Genomic DNA, 16368 nt, shown 5'->3' with positions numbered 1-16368 from the left:
CCTGCGGCTGGGGCGATTGGAACATGGAGGTATGCATCCTGTAGGTCCAGGCTGATGAGGAAGTCGCTGGCGCATACCATAGATTTGAGGTATTCGAGGGACGTCATTCGAGTCGCGGAGGACGTTCCAGGAAAGTCTCGTTGAAATAGGACAGATTGTGAATCATCCTCATTTTCGCGGACCCTTTCTTCGGCACTAAGAATACTGGAGAATAAAACCCTGGTGTTATGATGGGATACGGGAGGAGTTCGATGGCTCTTTTCTCCAACAAAATCGCTATGTTCTCCGCTAGAAGGTTGTGTTGAACCTGAGAGTGATTGTGACGGAACGGGAACATTGTCAGAGGTGGATCGGAGAGGAGGGGGAGCCGAAACCCCTGCCTCAATATATCGGAGAAACTCTTGGGTGATAGCACAGCGCAGCTGGCACATTTATGGCCAGGGGTACATTGAGTAGTACAATTCAAACATCGGGGATGAGGGTCTTTACGAGACTTCCCACCCCTACAATGTATACAACTGGCGCTGTACATAGATCTGCAATGAAGCAGAAAACCCAGTAAACGCACATACAAAGTAATGAATATAACAGCAAAGTTGAGAACAAAAGTCTCAAAACAACTGAAAGTTTAAGAGACCATAATACAGGCACAATAAATATACCACTATTATATGGTATAGTATATAAGCCTGAACCAAATGAAACACAACGACGTTATCAAATACGGCAAAGTGTTTTAATGGCGAAGTGAAAGTGTGATGGCGGGACCGTGTATAAACTTAGCGACATCACTACACAGAACTACTGAATGACAAAAAGAAAGTGAAAGATAATACCTACACTTCTCGTGAGAGGTACAAAAACAAAATACACACAAAGTCAGTCTTTATTAATGCTTCACAAAATATAATCCCGTAGGATACAAGTTGAGCTGGCAAACAACCGTCTAGCGAGATCGCGAAAAAGCAATAATCTGAGGTGGCTGGCGTCACCTTCGGTGGCAGCATCGCGAGGAGTAAGCAGCCGAGACCAGGAAGTGATTGCAGTTCTACGTCTTTTTGACATCGTCTGGCAAGCCACGCTTTTCGAGCCGTAAGCAATAAGTGCAGGAAGTAAGTAGTGCAGGATTAGTTAAAAATTGGACTTATTATTCTTTGCTTTATAATATTTGTACAGGGAAAGCGACAGAGTTGCCCCTAATGTTACTGGACAAACAAGACATTCACATACCATATTCTTCTTCCCTGAAGGGCAGGTGCTGTAGCTGGTTATACAGGAAGTTGTGTGTGGTTCGGAGATATCTCAGAGTTGGTGCAGATGTGTCTTTGTTAGAACACAATACGTAAATGAGATTGTATGCAAGCTCGGCCAGTCGTGGTGCCTCCATCAGACAGACTGGCCCACTGCGGGCTCCGACCCCCTGACCGAGGAATGCTAGCACAGAATGAAGGCAGGTACGAGCAGATCCAAGTATACCTGGAAACAAACACTTGATTCAGATCTATTGAGAGCATTTTCATAACCTGAACACATAATGATTTGTTTGTTTTGTTTGTTTAACGCCACACTCAGCAATATTCCAGCTATATGGGGTGGTCTGCAAATAATCGAGTCTGGACCAGACAATCCAGTGATCAACAGCATGAGCAATGATCTACACAACTGGGTTATGATGATATGTGTCAGCAAGCCTGACCACCCACTCCCATTAGTCGCCTCATGATTTGGTTCGTTTGTTGTTGAACGCTGCACTCAGCAATATGCTCTAAGTGCTCTAGATTTAAGCTAATACAGTTTGGCAATTAAATGTTTGATTTAAGAAGATCAACCATAGACAATTTGAGAGAAGCCAACATGGTACAGCTGGAATATTGTTCCACTTAGTATGAACATCCTCCATTTTCTCAGATCAATGTTGAATACAACCAAAGACTTTTCTATAAAAGCCTCACCATTATACAAGCATTACTGACAGGTGGAGCCCTACTCACCAGGATCTTGAAGGTTGGTTTTGGACACAGGTTTCCTAACTTCAAAGCCCAGCATCCAGTGGGCAAGGTTTGGTGCTGGTTGGTCCAAGGCGTGCAGCATCAACTGTATTATGTGCTGACGAGATGCGTTCCTCACCTGGGACAGTATGATCTCATCTTCTGAAAAACACGATCACATTTAGCTGTTAGATAATATGTACACTTATGTTTTGTTAGGTCCAAGCCAATAAGGATCATTGTCATTATATAAGTTTTCCGAAAAGAATATGAACATGTCACACAAAAGACAAATAATGTTAAAGGCAGTCCAACAGTTCTTACTTGTGTTCTCATTCTCATCCTCAGCCTCTTCTGGCTTCACCTCTCTGTCGTCCGTTTCAATACATTCAACAATTCCCTGCAGCAGACGCGAGCTCGCCACCTATACACACAGACAGCACATATCAGACAAGCCACGTTCAAAGCTACAGACAACAGGGTTTTTTACAGAAAGAGGCACCTTTAGGTACCTAAAAGCTATTAATCTAGAAGAGAATATGTTAGACCTCATGGAATGTAATAGGATGATATCTTACATTTCTTTATGAACCATTAGTGTTACCTCGTCTGCAGTAAAGAGAGCAACAAGGTCGGCCTGGATGGGTGCAGCCTGACACACCAGGTACAGGACCCTGACGGCAGACAGGCACTGGTGGGGCAGGAAACTGTTCAAGCTCACAAACCTGCAGAGGAAATTCAGGTTAGGGACCATTCATAATTTATGGCTTGGACGAGTGTGTGCGTGTGTGTTTTGTTGTTGTTGATGATGATGATATGATGATTTTAAGGGTGTCACACATTTTGTTCTGGGGAGGTAGGAGGGTTCATCAAATTTATACATATGTACTTAGGGGGTCAGCAATTTTGTACATAAATATATTAAAAAATTATGCATAAAACAGGTGTGTGTGTGTGTGTGTGTGCATGCGTGTGCGTGCAGGCGTGCGTGCGTGCGTGTGTGTGTTGGGTTTTTTCCCCAAAACCAGAAATGAGCTTCACTCATAGTACCCATGTTGGGAATCACACCCGATTCTCAGTCAAATATACTTTCCACTAGTGACAATCATTTCACAGCTGTATGTCTCTACTCATACACACACAAAAAAGTAGTTCTCATAATCTACCAATGCCGCATGATCCCTCTCGTGGTGACAGGTGGACTTTAACTATTTATTTCTTCATCAAACTTGCATATTATCCTATTCAATGGCATATCTATTCTTCAGTGTAGAATTTAGGAACAAGAAAGGAATGAATCATTTATATGCGCAAAACACAGAACACTTTTATATACACGATAAACTTACTTGGCGACATTGACAAGATGATCTGCCTTGCCACTGCGGGGGTTGATGCTGAGCAAGAGTTTGTCCATGGCTGCCACCATGATTGATACCCCAGTCTCTCGGATCATCATCTCAAACTGTGCTTCCTTCTCAAGGGACGTCTCAATCATCCTCAAACAAAGCAGTGCTGTTTTCTCTAGGTATTCCTTGCCTGGCATGGGGAAACACAACATTACACACCAAGATCTTATTTAACTGCAAACAGTGGGTCAGTGTTTTAGCTTATTGATTGAAAGATAAGGTAGACAGATGAGAGTTGTACTGTAGAACTCTTCACGGTGAACTGACTGAGACAAGTTTGACAACTATTTGCCTTAAATAGTCACATTATATAGTACAGAAACAAATACAACACAAAAATTAGGGTGCATGACTTCATATATTGTATATTGTGGGAAAAGATTCTTACCAGGTACTTTGGAGTACTGCTCAAACATTGAAACCGTCTCATCTAGCACTCGCAGTACCTGTGAAATACACAGAGGGAGCACTGTAGGGAGCTCATACAAGCTAAACATGCTAAACCTTCTAAAATGCTGTCAATTAATTGGCACATGTTTATATCCATGGTACGATCTGCATCGAGAAAACACATGTTATGCCATAATGTATACAAGTGATGAAACTGACATTATATCTGTGACAGATGACCTATCAATTTGAAGCACTGGCAGTTGATGAGTAATCCATATCTAATCCATCCACAGAATCAGGAACTCTGCAAGACACCGTGACTCGTCTCTACAGACTCACCATCTTGAGCAGTCCAGAGTCATTGAGCATGTGCAGCAGCAGCGTGTGTCCAGGGGGTTTGTTGGCGGAAACGATTCCGCCCCCCTGGATGTCCACCAGAGTGTCGCGGAAGTCGTCCTCATGGATCTCGTGGTCCTGCAGCAGTTTACACAGGATCTCCAGCGCACTCGCTGACACTTGCCACTGGGAGAAAAGAGGACACGGACTGGTTAGAGTCGCAACAATGTCAAACTTATGTCTTCCATGTTTGAAAATGAAGATGATATAATGGCATTGAACAGGTATGTAAATACAACAAATCCAAGAACTATAAGGAAGACAAAGTCATCAATATCCCCCCCAACGGCAATATACTCTTCATGAATATGTCTACGAGTTATGATTATGTCAAATGTGTTGGTGTGTATATAGCTAAGTGTAAGGAGAGTACTGAAAGGTTTCAAAGTTCTGCTCCAGCAAGGAGCACTACCACCAAATTCAGTTGAAGCCAAAATTGTTACTATGGAAATGCAAAAAGAACCCCATTTTATTCAGAAATCCAAAACAAGCAAAAGGCACTAGTTCACCACTAGACCTACCTATGTATGAAATTTGGTGATGAAACAGTGAACAGTTTTTAAGTTCTGCTCCGGAAAAGAGTACTACCATCAATTTCAGTCTAAGTCAAACTTGTTGCCATGGAAACGCAAAAACTACTTTATTCAGAAATCCAAAACTACCAAAAGGCACCATTTCACCACCAGATCTAATCTATGTGCCAAGTTTGGTGAAGACACATTGAACGGTTTTAGAGTTCTGCTCCGGAAAAGAGTACTACCACCAATTTCAGTCTAAGTCAAACTTGTTGCCATGGAAAATTTTTTACAGAAATCCTGGGCAGTAGACCACCAGATTCTATGAATTTGGTGAAGAAATATTGAGCTTTGAATGGTCCGGCAAAGTCCTCACACACACGCATGTACAGGCGGAGTCCATTTTAATACCCCCTGCAAAATGCGTTGAGCAGGATAATAACACATCAAAGATAATTCCTTTGCAATCAGTCAGCAAAATTTTTACAAACCTGCTTTGAAGAAAAGTCCTCCTTGACAGTTGTCCAACAATATTTCAATATTTCAAAAAATATTTTACCAAACAAAAACTTCGTTATGTGTGGTGAGACCACCCTACAGGGCCCGTGGGGGCCCCTACAGCCAAGAGCAGGTAACTCTGGCTGTGTACCTCGTACCTCACTTTTCATGCTGAGCGTGTCAGACAGAATGAGGAGGTGGGTGGCGTACCCCAAGGAGGACTTTTCTTCAAAGAATTCATAACCTCTCCAGGTTTGTAAAATTCTTTTTCAGAAGAAGTCCTCCTTGGGGTACATATAAGCATAAGACAGACTCCCCAGCGATGTTGAGTCGGGGGCGGTATTCTGTCTGCCTAACATACCCCCTAGTTCAGTCGAGAGGCACAGCCGGAAGCAGCGACAGAGAGAGAAAGTACACTCACCTAGTCACCTGACCGCTGATGTCAATCAGGCGGGCGGCAAGCGGGGAAAAGGAGCCTAGCCGATAGGCTATTGGTGGAATTTATAAAGACTGGCCTTAAAGTCCACCCCCAACCATCAAAATGGGAGGGAAAGTATGGGCGAGTCAATATATATCCCTCAGCAACCCAAACCAGCGTGGTGCAGGATGAACACAGTGACTGTAGCGGTGATAATCGCTACATGCGGTAAAACCACCACCAAAGTGATACCACCACCCGATAAAAATTGAGGAATTTATTAACACCTACACCATGAGAAAAGCAAGCGTGATTTCTAAGGCTCATTCGGCTAGAGAATCCGCGACACTGTCCACTGGTGAGAACTGTCTGGCCAAACCGAGCAGCTCCGTGAGTGTTTGTCCAGCTGATAGTGGCGGATGAGAGCATTGCTTTCGGTTAGGCTCCAGATAGCCGCTGAGCAGATCTCCTCAATGGGCAGTGCGGCGGTATGCTTTTTGATGTCGCCACTGCCCTAATCGAATGAGCCTTTAAACCCTGAGGGATGGTTAATCCTTTGTAAGAGTAACTTCGAACAAATGGCAGAGACAAGCCACCTAGATATGGTCTGCTTGTTGGCGGAAGACCAACCTTGCCACCGCCATAACAACAGAACAGCTGCTTATCTTTCCTGATAGCAGCCGTTAGCTTGATATAAACCTTGAGAGTCTTACTGACATCTAAGGCGTGAGCACGCCAAGAGAGGTACCCGGACGATGGAGGCTGAGTGAAAGCTGGCAGTTCGATAGGCGCCGTTATATGAAAGCCTGCGACCTTAGGACGGTAGGAGTCTGGCAACCCGAATACTGACTCTGTCTTTGTGAAAGACAGTCAGAGCAGGATCCGCTGACATCGCATGGATATCACCTACTTTCGCCTGCCAGGCGTTACGCCCACAAGAAAGGCAGCCTTCCAACTTAACAGCTGGAGTGAAAGAGCGACAGATCGTGAAAGAGAGGACCGGACATCAATCAAGAGCGATTGACAAGTCCCGCGGGGGACTAATCCGCCCGGACAGTCGGACGGATTCTGTCAACGCCTGCTAAAAGCGCTGTACTAGAGGGTGCTGCCCCAAGAGAGCACCGTCGGCAGGGATATGAAAGGCAGAGATTGCCGTGGAGTAGCCCGGATAGTAGGCAGCGGCTAAACCGGCTTCTAACGAGACTGCAAGAACTCCAGTACTTCAATTACAGTTGAAGAAAAGGGATCAAGAATCCCTCTGCCGACACACCAGCGGCAGCATAACAGGCCCATCTATCCTCATACTGAGCGTTTGTGAATCCCTCCGCGAAGCCAGAATTGTGTCTGCAACTGGTGCAGGAATTCCTTCCAGCGTGGAAGCGATTCGGACAGAGGCCAGGCCACCCACTGAATCCTGGGATTGGTCGCGGCTCCGTTCTGGGATAGTAAGTCGGTCGAAAGGGTAATAGTACAGGAGGCTGAGCCAGAAACCTGAGTAGTACCGGAAACCAAGGAGCACAAGAAGTCGAGCTGGTTGGGTGGCAAGCTGCAAGAGGACTTTGGGAATCAGGGGTAGTGGCGGGGCAGCCCACAGAACCCTGTCCGTCCAATCGAGCTGGAAAGCGTCTTGGCGATGGCTCTCCGGATCGGTATCCGAGAGCAAAACACCGGAATCTGGTTCGTCCCCCCAGATGCAAACAGATCCACCTGGAACGACCCGAACAACTGGGAGATAGCCCCGAATATCCCCCGATGGAGCATCCACTTGTGTGGGGCCAGGATACGACGAGAGAGTGCATCTGCTCAACGCGTTGTCCGCCCCAGGGAGATAAACAGGCATCACCCGTATGTCGAACTGGTCGCGCACCAGAGCAGAAACTGCCATGCCTCCTGCAGAAGAGGCGGAAACCGTACCGCCCTGCTTCAGGATGTAGGTCATTGCCGTCTGGTTGTCCATCTCGAGGCGGACCACCGCGGCCTTGAACCTGCTCCCAAGTCGTTTGAACACCAACCTGACTGCTCTCAATTCTAGCACATTGATGTGCAGTTGCGCCTCGCTCTGTGACCACAGGCCTGAGACCGACAGAGCCAAGCCGCCCCACCCTGTGAGGCGTCCGTCTGAATTGAGAGATCTGGCGATGGGATGTCCAAAGGGAGCCCCTGGATAAATTCCCTGCCAGTGTCCACCACCGTAAATGAGGAATTAGCCACCCTGGGTGTGGAGAATCAACTTCGTAACCCTGGGTGTGGACCCACATTCGAGCTAGAGCCTGCTGAATGGGTGCATCCTCAACCTTTCGCTTCAAAGCGATGTCCACCGTTGCGCCATGTTGCCTAGCAACTGGAGCCAAGTCGAGCGAGGCCCTGGGGAACTTCGAGAATTGTAACACAACTCTCTGGACTTTGGTGGCCCGGTCGAGAGACAGGGAGACTATCCCTCGCGCTGTCTTGAATCTACGCTCCCAAGAACACCAGATCCTGGGTGGGAACCAGTTCTGATTTCTTGAGGTTGATAATCCAGCCCAACTTGGTGAGAATACTCATCACAGAAAGTGTCGCAACTCGACTCAAGTGAGTGGCAAGCGCCGCGAAGGAGCCAATCGTCTAGATGCGGGTGACAGCACCTGCCCTGTGACCTGGCTACCTGAGCTGGAATTAGCATGAGTTTGGTGAACACCCGTGGCTGTGGAGATGCGAAGGGTACCCGAAACTGATAGCACCTCCGTCCGAAGGAAAACCTTAGGTATTTCCTGAACTTCGGGGTGCATAGGGACATGGAAGTCGCGTCTTTGAGGTCGATTGGCGTGAGCCAATCTCCCTTCTCCACAGACGAAATCACCGAGCGCCCAGTGTTTCCATCTTGAAGGGCGGTACCTCTAACATGTCGTTCAGACCTTTGAGGTTTAGAATAGGTCTGAACCCTCCGTCCTTTTGGTGACAAGGAAATAAGTTGAGTAAAACCCAACATTTCTTGTCCCAAAGGAACCACCTCTATGGCTGCCTTGTCCAGCAACGACTGGACCTCGGCACGGAGCACTTCCGCCTTCTCTAGGGCAGCCGGCACTGGAGTGCAACGGATCCCGGAGAAGGGGGGTGGGTCTCGCTTCCACTGTGGCATGTGGCCTTCCCTGAGTGTGGACAGGACCCAGGGATTGGACGTGACTTTTTCCCATTCCGACAGGAAGAGGGAATGTCGACCACCCACAGGGATATGTGGCATGAGACATTGAATACCTGACCTCGGCAGTACTCCGACTGCTTGGTCTGGTACCAACAAGGGCTCCGGAGGAATTATAGCTGGGAAGCCGGGGCTGACTTCCCCTTCCTCTGAAAAGGCTGGTGGGGCGCCGTGGCCTTGCCCTTGCCCCTGCCTCTGCCCTTACCCCTCCGCGACTGCAAGGGCTGAGCCCATTTAACAGATTCCTTCGCCGCGGCAGAAGGATATGCGGAGGAGGCAACCGGGGGCCGCGAGCGAGACATGTGAGGCTGTTCCAGCAAGGGCTTAGAGTCCTTGAAGGTTGAGACAGCCTCCGCGGCCTCCCGGACTACTGTAGCTGCCCCGGGGAACAGGGTAGAACCCATCCGGAATGGCAGCGCCAGCAGAGCCTGTTGCGTGGCAGGCGAATACCTCGCCACGGAAAGCCACAGGCGACGGAGGCCCATCACGGCCGACATCATTTGGCAAGCCGACGACCTGATAGAATCGCGCGCCAGATGTGACTGTACCTCCGTTAATTGCTTAGCCAAGGTGGAGGGAGATCGAATCTTCCTCCACCCCACCCACATCCAGTAGTTGCCTCTGCAACACCCGAGATGTAGGCGAATGGATCGTCACTTTGAGGCATTGAACGCATTGCGGTATTGCTCTTCAAAGGATCGATAGGCGGATTTAAGCTGTAGCGTTAGTCGTGGAACGGCGGAAGCCGGCGACCTTGCTTGGCTGAAGCCATAGAATTACCAGCGAACCCCCAGGGCTGCACGGATGCGTAAACACAATCGTCAACCACTGGGGGATTGTAAAGGCAAGCCTCCCCCATGAGGTACCGACGGTCAAGTTCTGGCAAATCGAACCTGGACCTGGTACCACAGAGGAGGGGGTTGATTACCTCAGACAAGACTGAGGGTAATATACGCAGCCTTGTGTCCCCCACCTTGGTGGGAGCAAAAGCCTCCCCTGGGAGGCGAAACTCCTGAGGGTCGGGTGCGCCAGTACTGACCACTACCTGGGGCAGGACAGAAGCAATACGCTCCCGTACCTGCCTCAGGGACGCATGCTGGGATTCCTCAATGGTAGACAAAATGATCCCGACACCGAATGGCCCGGCCAAGCCGGCGCAAGCGGTGGGACCAATTGCGAAGTAGCGGCAACTACAGGGACTGAGCCTGCCAAACTACTAACTACTGGACCAGACCCAGAGCCAAGGCTCGGGCCGGTAGTAGTTCCTACAGCGGAGGGGTGGCCAGCAACCGAGACGAGACTCGGAGCCGACGCACCCCCGACAGAAACCCCAACACCAGAGCCTAAGCTGAGGTTGGGAGCACTGCCCGCCATAGACCCGGCACACACACCCGTACCTGGCCGGACGCCAATCTCCTGACGGAGGCCAGCCATTGCGCCAGCCACGAGAGTGTGGACTGAATCCATCTGCTTCTGCAATATATCAGAAAGTAAATCAATTGTTAGCTGGTTAGAAACAGGGACAGGAGGGGGGGAAGGTGCCTGTGATGTTGAGGGGATGGCAGGTGACTGAGCCGGAGGCCCCGCACCCTTCGCCCGTTTAGGAGCATCCCCCAAAAGAGAGGAAGCCGAAGCCTTCTTTTTCTTTGCTTTTTTATCTTTGTCTTTAGGCGGCTCCTGACCCCAAATGTCCCCCCCCGCCTGAAGTAAGGACGTGTAGAACATGTAATCAGCACGTCTGGACTTGATGGTGCGGGGGGAGAAAGCCTGACACATAGAACAACCTTGTTCGTCATGGGCTTCCTCCGCTAAACAACGTAAGCAAACCACGTGGCGATCCTGAGGCGACAAACTGCCGCTACAGGTGACACACCCCTTGGGCTGCAAAAAACAGAACCACGCTATGACAATAGCAAGGACTGTACGATATACATAATATAATATGCACACAACAAAACAGAACAAAATACAACGCCGGGCGATATTTTAACTGTTACAGCAAAGCTATTAAATACTAGCGAAAAGCCATAATAGCGGCGTAATTATGCGCATATATAGGTGACAAAGAGCAATATGTGTGAGCGACATTAAACCGCGTCCGCGAAAACACTCAAGCAAAACTTACCTAAAGCCTGGAAAAAGGGGAATTTAGGCAAGTATAATCTACAAAATGAAATATCAGCCCCTTTACGACCGAGTACAAGGCTTTTCTAAAGCCAGGAGAAGGAAAGCAAAGCGGGACCCCAGCGGTCCGCCATCTTGCCTGCCACGTGGCTGGAGACAGCTTAACATGCGGTAAAGTTACAACAAATCATGAATGAAAAAGTCATACAAAGATTCCACTAGCCTCGGCGAAAAAAAGGAACCATACATACAGGATTTGACTCTATCTCACTCATCGCTCTCTTATTCGTAGCTTCTTGGACCATGCAATGCGACCTACACGGCCGACGACAGCATGAAAAGTGAGGTACGAGGTACACAGCCAGAGTTACCTGCTCTTGGCTGTAGGGGGCCCTCTACGGGGCCCTGTAGGGGTGGTCTCACCACACATAACGAGTTTTTTGTTTGGTAAAATATTTTATTGAAATATTGTTACAACTGTCATAGGCTTTTAAAATGGACATTTTAATGCTTATATGTACCCCAAGGAGGACTTCTTCTGAAAAAGAATGTCTCTTTCTTCAGACACTAGTCTCCATGCACTGCATCTCTTACTAGAGAGGAATACAATTTGTATTGGACTCAGGCATCAGATACTGTCTTGGTTCTCAAACTGACTCCTTGTTACATCAAATGGGTATATTTATGACAACTAGGACATATGAAGTCATGTCAGCAAGGAACAAGAAGACAAAGTCATCAATATCCCCCGCAATGGCAAAATACTCTTTATGAATATGTCTACTAGTTATGATTATGTCAAATGTTTCGGAGTGTATACAGCAAAGTGGAAGGAGGGTATTGAAAGGTTTTAAGATCTGCTCCAGAAAGGAGCACCACCACCAAATTCAGTTGAAGCCTAACTTGTTGCTATGGAAAATGCAACAAGATGACATCCTCATAGTCACAGCCTAAGTCATGTTTCCATGGAAACAGCCAAAGATATAATTCATATCTGGGTCTAACCCCCAAAAGGCACATCTAGGGATCATGCTTGATATGTGTACCAAGTTAGATGAAGCTAGCACGTATAGTTTGGGAGATCTTCGTTGATGCGTCGGATAACAAGGAACTGTCTCTTCAGTTATTCAGTAAATGTGACTGACAAACTAACAAATGTGACTTTCAAACATGACTGACATACAACTAATATCCAAGAAATTGAAGACATCACTTTGTAGTCAGAAACAGTATATTAGCCCTGACTCCTACCTTCTCAGCACTGTCCTTGTAGGCCCTGGAGTTGAACCTTAGGAAAACATTGGTAATGATAAAGTCCAGGTAGGGTTCAAATCCCGGGGCCCGATATCCTGCCCCAAGGCCTGCTGGGATAGGTATGTCTGTCAGACGATCAATCAGCTCAAGGAAAGCAATTGTCATTGGGTATTCTTCACTACGGCTCTCAATCTCCTCCAGTTCAATCTGAAAAATCACCGTCCTCAGATACTATCTCTCAAAACATTGCTGCCAGTGGATGTCCCGTTTCTGTAACGTAAAAATTATGCTGTAACTGTCTGAAATTCAACATCTGTCTCAAAACAGAAATAAAATCTGAGACATTTTAATCTATCAAATTTAATCAATGTTATTTCAGGCAAATATTGTACAAATGAAACGTGTTACCTTAATATGACATGTTGAAGGTTAATAAAGGGGAACGAGCACACACCCATCTCTGTGGCTCAGTGACTGACATACCTGAATGCCTCCTCTCTGTTCAGCACTGGTTGCTGTGGTCGGCAAAACCTGCAAAACCAGCATCTGATTAAGTCGAAGATCACAAAAACTTCCAGATGATTGGTTAAAGAATATACTGCATGATATTCCAAATGACAGCAATTACAGCTCTCTTTCATGGTCACTGAGAAGAGATAAGTGATCAGAAACACAGATATTGGGACAGGTGGTCACTTTTGAAATAATCAACTTTTCAACATGAAGAAATACTTTCTGTTTGTCCAAATGCAAGCTGAAGTGATGGTTATTGGATAATCTGCTCCAATATTGTGTAACTGAATTTATTCAAAGTTAGGTCTGACACAACCTGAAGTGATGGTAACTTGACTACCACTAGACAAGGTTACATACCTGAGCCACTTCCAGAGTCTGCCAGATGCTGGCTGCAATGGCTGGGGTCTTGGCCATGGCAGCAAGGGTAAGGAGCAGTTCAGCCTTCATCTTGGAGGGGATGCTGCACCCCACCAGACCAAACATCATGATGACCGCCCCCCACTGCTGGTTCTCAAACAAAGCTCCACGACAGTTCTCATTCTGCAGGAATAAACCGTCAAAAACTCTTCTAATTTGATGAGTGAATGAATTTCACAATGATGCTGTGTCAGCAGTACTGTAATTCGATAATAATAACCCCATTTATAATCATCAAGCAAATGTATATAGTGCTGCATTCCTTTTACCCGTCAATGGTTTCATGAACACAAGATTTTTATTTTGAGCTCCCAGGTGTACACAACCCAAACTGAATGTGCAGCACAAGAAGGTTATTGCATTACCATCTCATCCCAACAGAGGCATATTTCGGACAATGGCGACAACACAAAATGCTACAAGACTACATGTGCCTCAGTGTGTGGCAGAATTGCACAAGAAACCATCCAGAGTCAAGCCTCAAATGCCATCACTGTCCCTCAGCCTACTATTCTCCACTGTAGCTCAGACTTTGTACATAACATAAACATGAGTTCAGTCACTGGCAGTGGGATAAGCTTAATCCCTCCAAACTCTCAAGGACCCATGAAGGTCCAGGCTAGAATTGATCTTCAGTAACCCATGTTTGTCATAAGAGGCGACTAACGGTATCAGGCGGTCAGGCTCGCTGACTTGGCTGACACATGTCATCGTATCCCAGTTGTGTAGATTGATGCTCATGCTGTTGATCACTGGATTGTCTGGTCCAGACTTGATTATCTACAGACCGCTGCCATAAGGCTGAAATATTGCTGAGTGTGGCGTGAAACTAAACTCCCTCACTCCAACTCTCAAGACACCACTGCAAGTCTTTCTATGGAAGACTGACTCACCAAGGTCACTGTCATCTTTATCAAAAAGCAGAATACATACCTCATCTGCTACACATCGAATCAGTTTCAGAACTGACAGTATTCCTTCCAGTTCATGAGGAGTTATGGCCCTTGCTGGTGGTGCCCTGTACATGTTTGAGTCCACAGAGCTCTGAGTCTCCCTCCTGAGGCTGGCATAGTACTGGTTCAAGGACACAAAGATGTGGTCCCAAGACACCATGCTGGATGACCCACCTAGTCAGGGGAGATATGGTCCATGAGTAAAGTCTATCATTATAGGTGAAGCAACACTAAATCTTTTAACTGTATATGTATGGTGTAAACGATGACATTTGAGACGCTTTCATTGATCACTGCAAGAGAGTTAGAGTGGTTTTACGACCCTTTGAGCAACATTTCAGTAATATAACAAAAGTGGAAACCAGAAATGGGCTTCACAGGTTGTACCCAGGCTTTGATAAGAGAATGACGGATCATCATTAAGGACACTCTGGGATTCAAACCCAGAACTATCAGGATCTGACACTTTGATGAAAAGAAGCCCTGAACAGTTATGCCACCACAGATGGATGAGATAGCTGAAGTCTAAGAATCCTGGTACCTACCTGAGTTGTTTCCATTTGCCTTGAGGAGATTGAAACAGTGTTGAGCAGCCTGTGGCCCAGAGGCCAGCCCTGCAAGCATGTTGATGTAGGGAATATACAGTGGGGCTGGCAGTAGGTCTCCTGCACCGCGGATAAACTTGAACAGGGCAACCTGGAGATAGATAATACTGTCGATCAAAACAGCCATCATTACTCGCCTTGGAAATCATACATTACCCAATCAGGCAACAAATAGTTCGACACCAAATATCACTAACCAATAGATCACCCAGTCTGACTGCCTTTTAATATTAACAAGATTTGAGAAGTATCAGATGTTAAAACACTCTGAAGTCTATACTAAAGTACTTGGCCCCGTTTCACAAAGCTATTGAAGCGCTCAACTGCCGTACCTCCTATACTATAACATAAGGCTTACAACAGTCGTAGCACTACGATAGCTTTGTGAATCAGGGACCTGGAGTCTGAGAGTTTATACTGCTTTGTGGAGCCAGGCCTATAAATTATCTGTGATTGAATCCATTCAGTTGTAAGAGGAGACACACTCTGACATGCTCACTTGTCTGGGTGGTGGTCGGTAGTTGTAGAAGGATTCCTGCCCCCCGGCTGACTCAGCAGGACACCAGAACTCCAGGGACAGCTCTAGGTTCATTGGGTCCTTCATGTACAGCTCACAGATCTGTAACACATACAACACATGTACTACACACAACACATGGCAGGACAAAGTAGAACACTTATAAACCTCCAGTGACGTCACTCTACTGTCTCACCAGGTACTTCTTTTACCAAGTAAACCTCTACAGGCAGTTTCATGGGCATTCTCTAAGAAACTCCTGGGATTTTCCACAGAATTGCCTGCAGCCCGGGGATTTTCTGAAGAACAGCCCTTGACTTGTTTTGAAGATTGATATAACTTTGTCTTTCTATTACTGAATAGGATCATAAAACATCACATTATTGAAACATCCACTATATTGTACCGATGCCTGGTTTCGAACCTGCAACCCTTCGCTTACTAGCTTGCCGGTTTTATCCACTAAGCTACCAAGGATCGCTGTGGTGAATGAGATGGTCAGTATGAACCATGTGTTCCCCACAAGACGGGTAGTGGTGGCATCGCACGTGCAGGACACGGGTAGTGCATGCAGAGCATGTGCATTGCACGTACAAAGCAAGGTATCGGTTGCCAGTCGCATCCCAGTTGATTTAAACAGTAAATACCAAATAACATTAAAATTATATTGGTTCATAAGTTGGATCAACACCTCCTCCACGGTTTTGTTTGAAAAATTAAGCCCTGGTCACATACCAATGTGCTATAAAATCAGAAGCTCACCCAGGTGTTGAGGCAAAAACTACTTACATAGCCATGTCACCTTATTCAGTGGTATAGTGAATGGTATCGCAACACAACATATGTGTCTTCCACACTTATTTCATACATCTGTGAATACTGGACACACACTGCTACGTCATGTTAAACCCTGAACACATTAAAGCATTTGAAACAAAATGTCCTGGTTATATGCCTAATGTTGAAATTTGTTTGTTTGTTGTTTTAATGCCATACTTCACATTATTCCAGCTACGTAACAGCAGCCTGTAAGTCATTGAGTCTGGACCAGACAGTCAGGTGATTAACATCACAAGTATCAATCCACTCAACTGAAATAACACAGGGGTGGAAATACCTTTAAAATTGATAGTGTACTCCGGTACAGTGGCACATGTAAAGTCACTTGCCCTGATAATTTTTCCACC

At 46.6% G+C, this 16368-nt stretch overlaps 1 protein-coding gene across 1 annotated transcript in view; it reads right to left on the bottom strand.

The window, feature by feature from the left end:
• LOC124289206 (nuclear pore complex protein Nup205-like) overlaps positions 1 to 16368 on the bottom strand; it is a 53897-nt gene that overhangs the window by 15192 nt on the left and 22337 nt on the right. Inside the window, exons 11-23 of the mRNA XM_046725811.1 lie at positions 15164 to 15283; positions 14605 to 14755; positions 14040 to 14233; positions 13047 to 13229; positions 12657 to 12704; positions 12171 to 12380; positions 4130 to 4312; positions 3786 to 3843; positions 3338 to 3527; positions 2593 to 2713; positions 2313 to 2412; positions 1992 to 2150; positions 1231 to 1476 (exon numbers count right to left, since the gene is read on the bottom strand). Coding sequence (XP_046581767.1) covers positions 1231 to 1476; positions 1992 to 2150; positions 2313 to 2412; positions 2593 to 2713; positions 3338 to 3527; positions 3786 to 3843; positions 4130 to 4312; positions 12171 to 12380; positions 12657 to 12704; positions 13047 to 13229; positions 14040 to 14233; positions 14605 to 14755; positions 15164 to 15283 — 1963 coding nt within the window. The remainder of the gene's footprint in view (positions 1 to 1230; positions 1477 to 1991; positions 2151 to 2312; positions 2413 to 2592; positions 2714 to 3337; positions 3528 to 3785; positions 3844 to 4129; positions 4313 to 12170; positions 12381 to 12656; positions 12705 to 13046; positions 13230 to 14039; positions 14234 to 14604; positions 14756 to 15163; positions 15284 to 16368) is intronic.

This window comes from Haliotis rubra, unplaced genomic scaffold (genome assembly GCF_003918875.1).
Source record: "Haliotis rubra isolate DU_JTF1 unplaced genomic scaffold, ASM391887v1 Scf436, whole genome shotgun sequence".
Lineage (NCBI taxonomy): Eukaryota > Metazoa > Mollusca > Gastropoda > Lepetellida > Haliotidae > Haliotis > Haliotis rubra.
The sequence above is the reverse complement of the archived record's forward strand: the minus strand, read 5'-3'. Positions and strand labels throughout refer to the sequence as shown.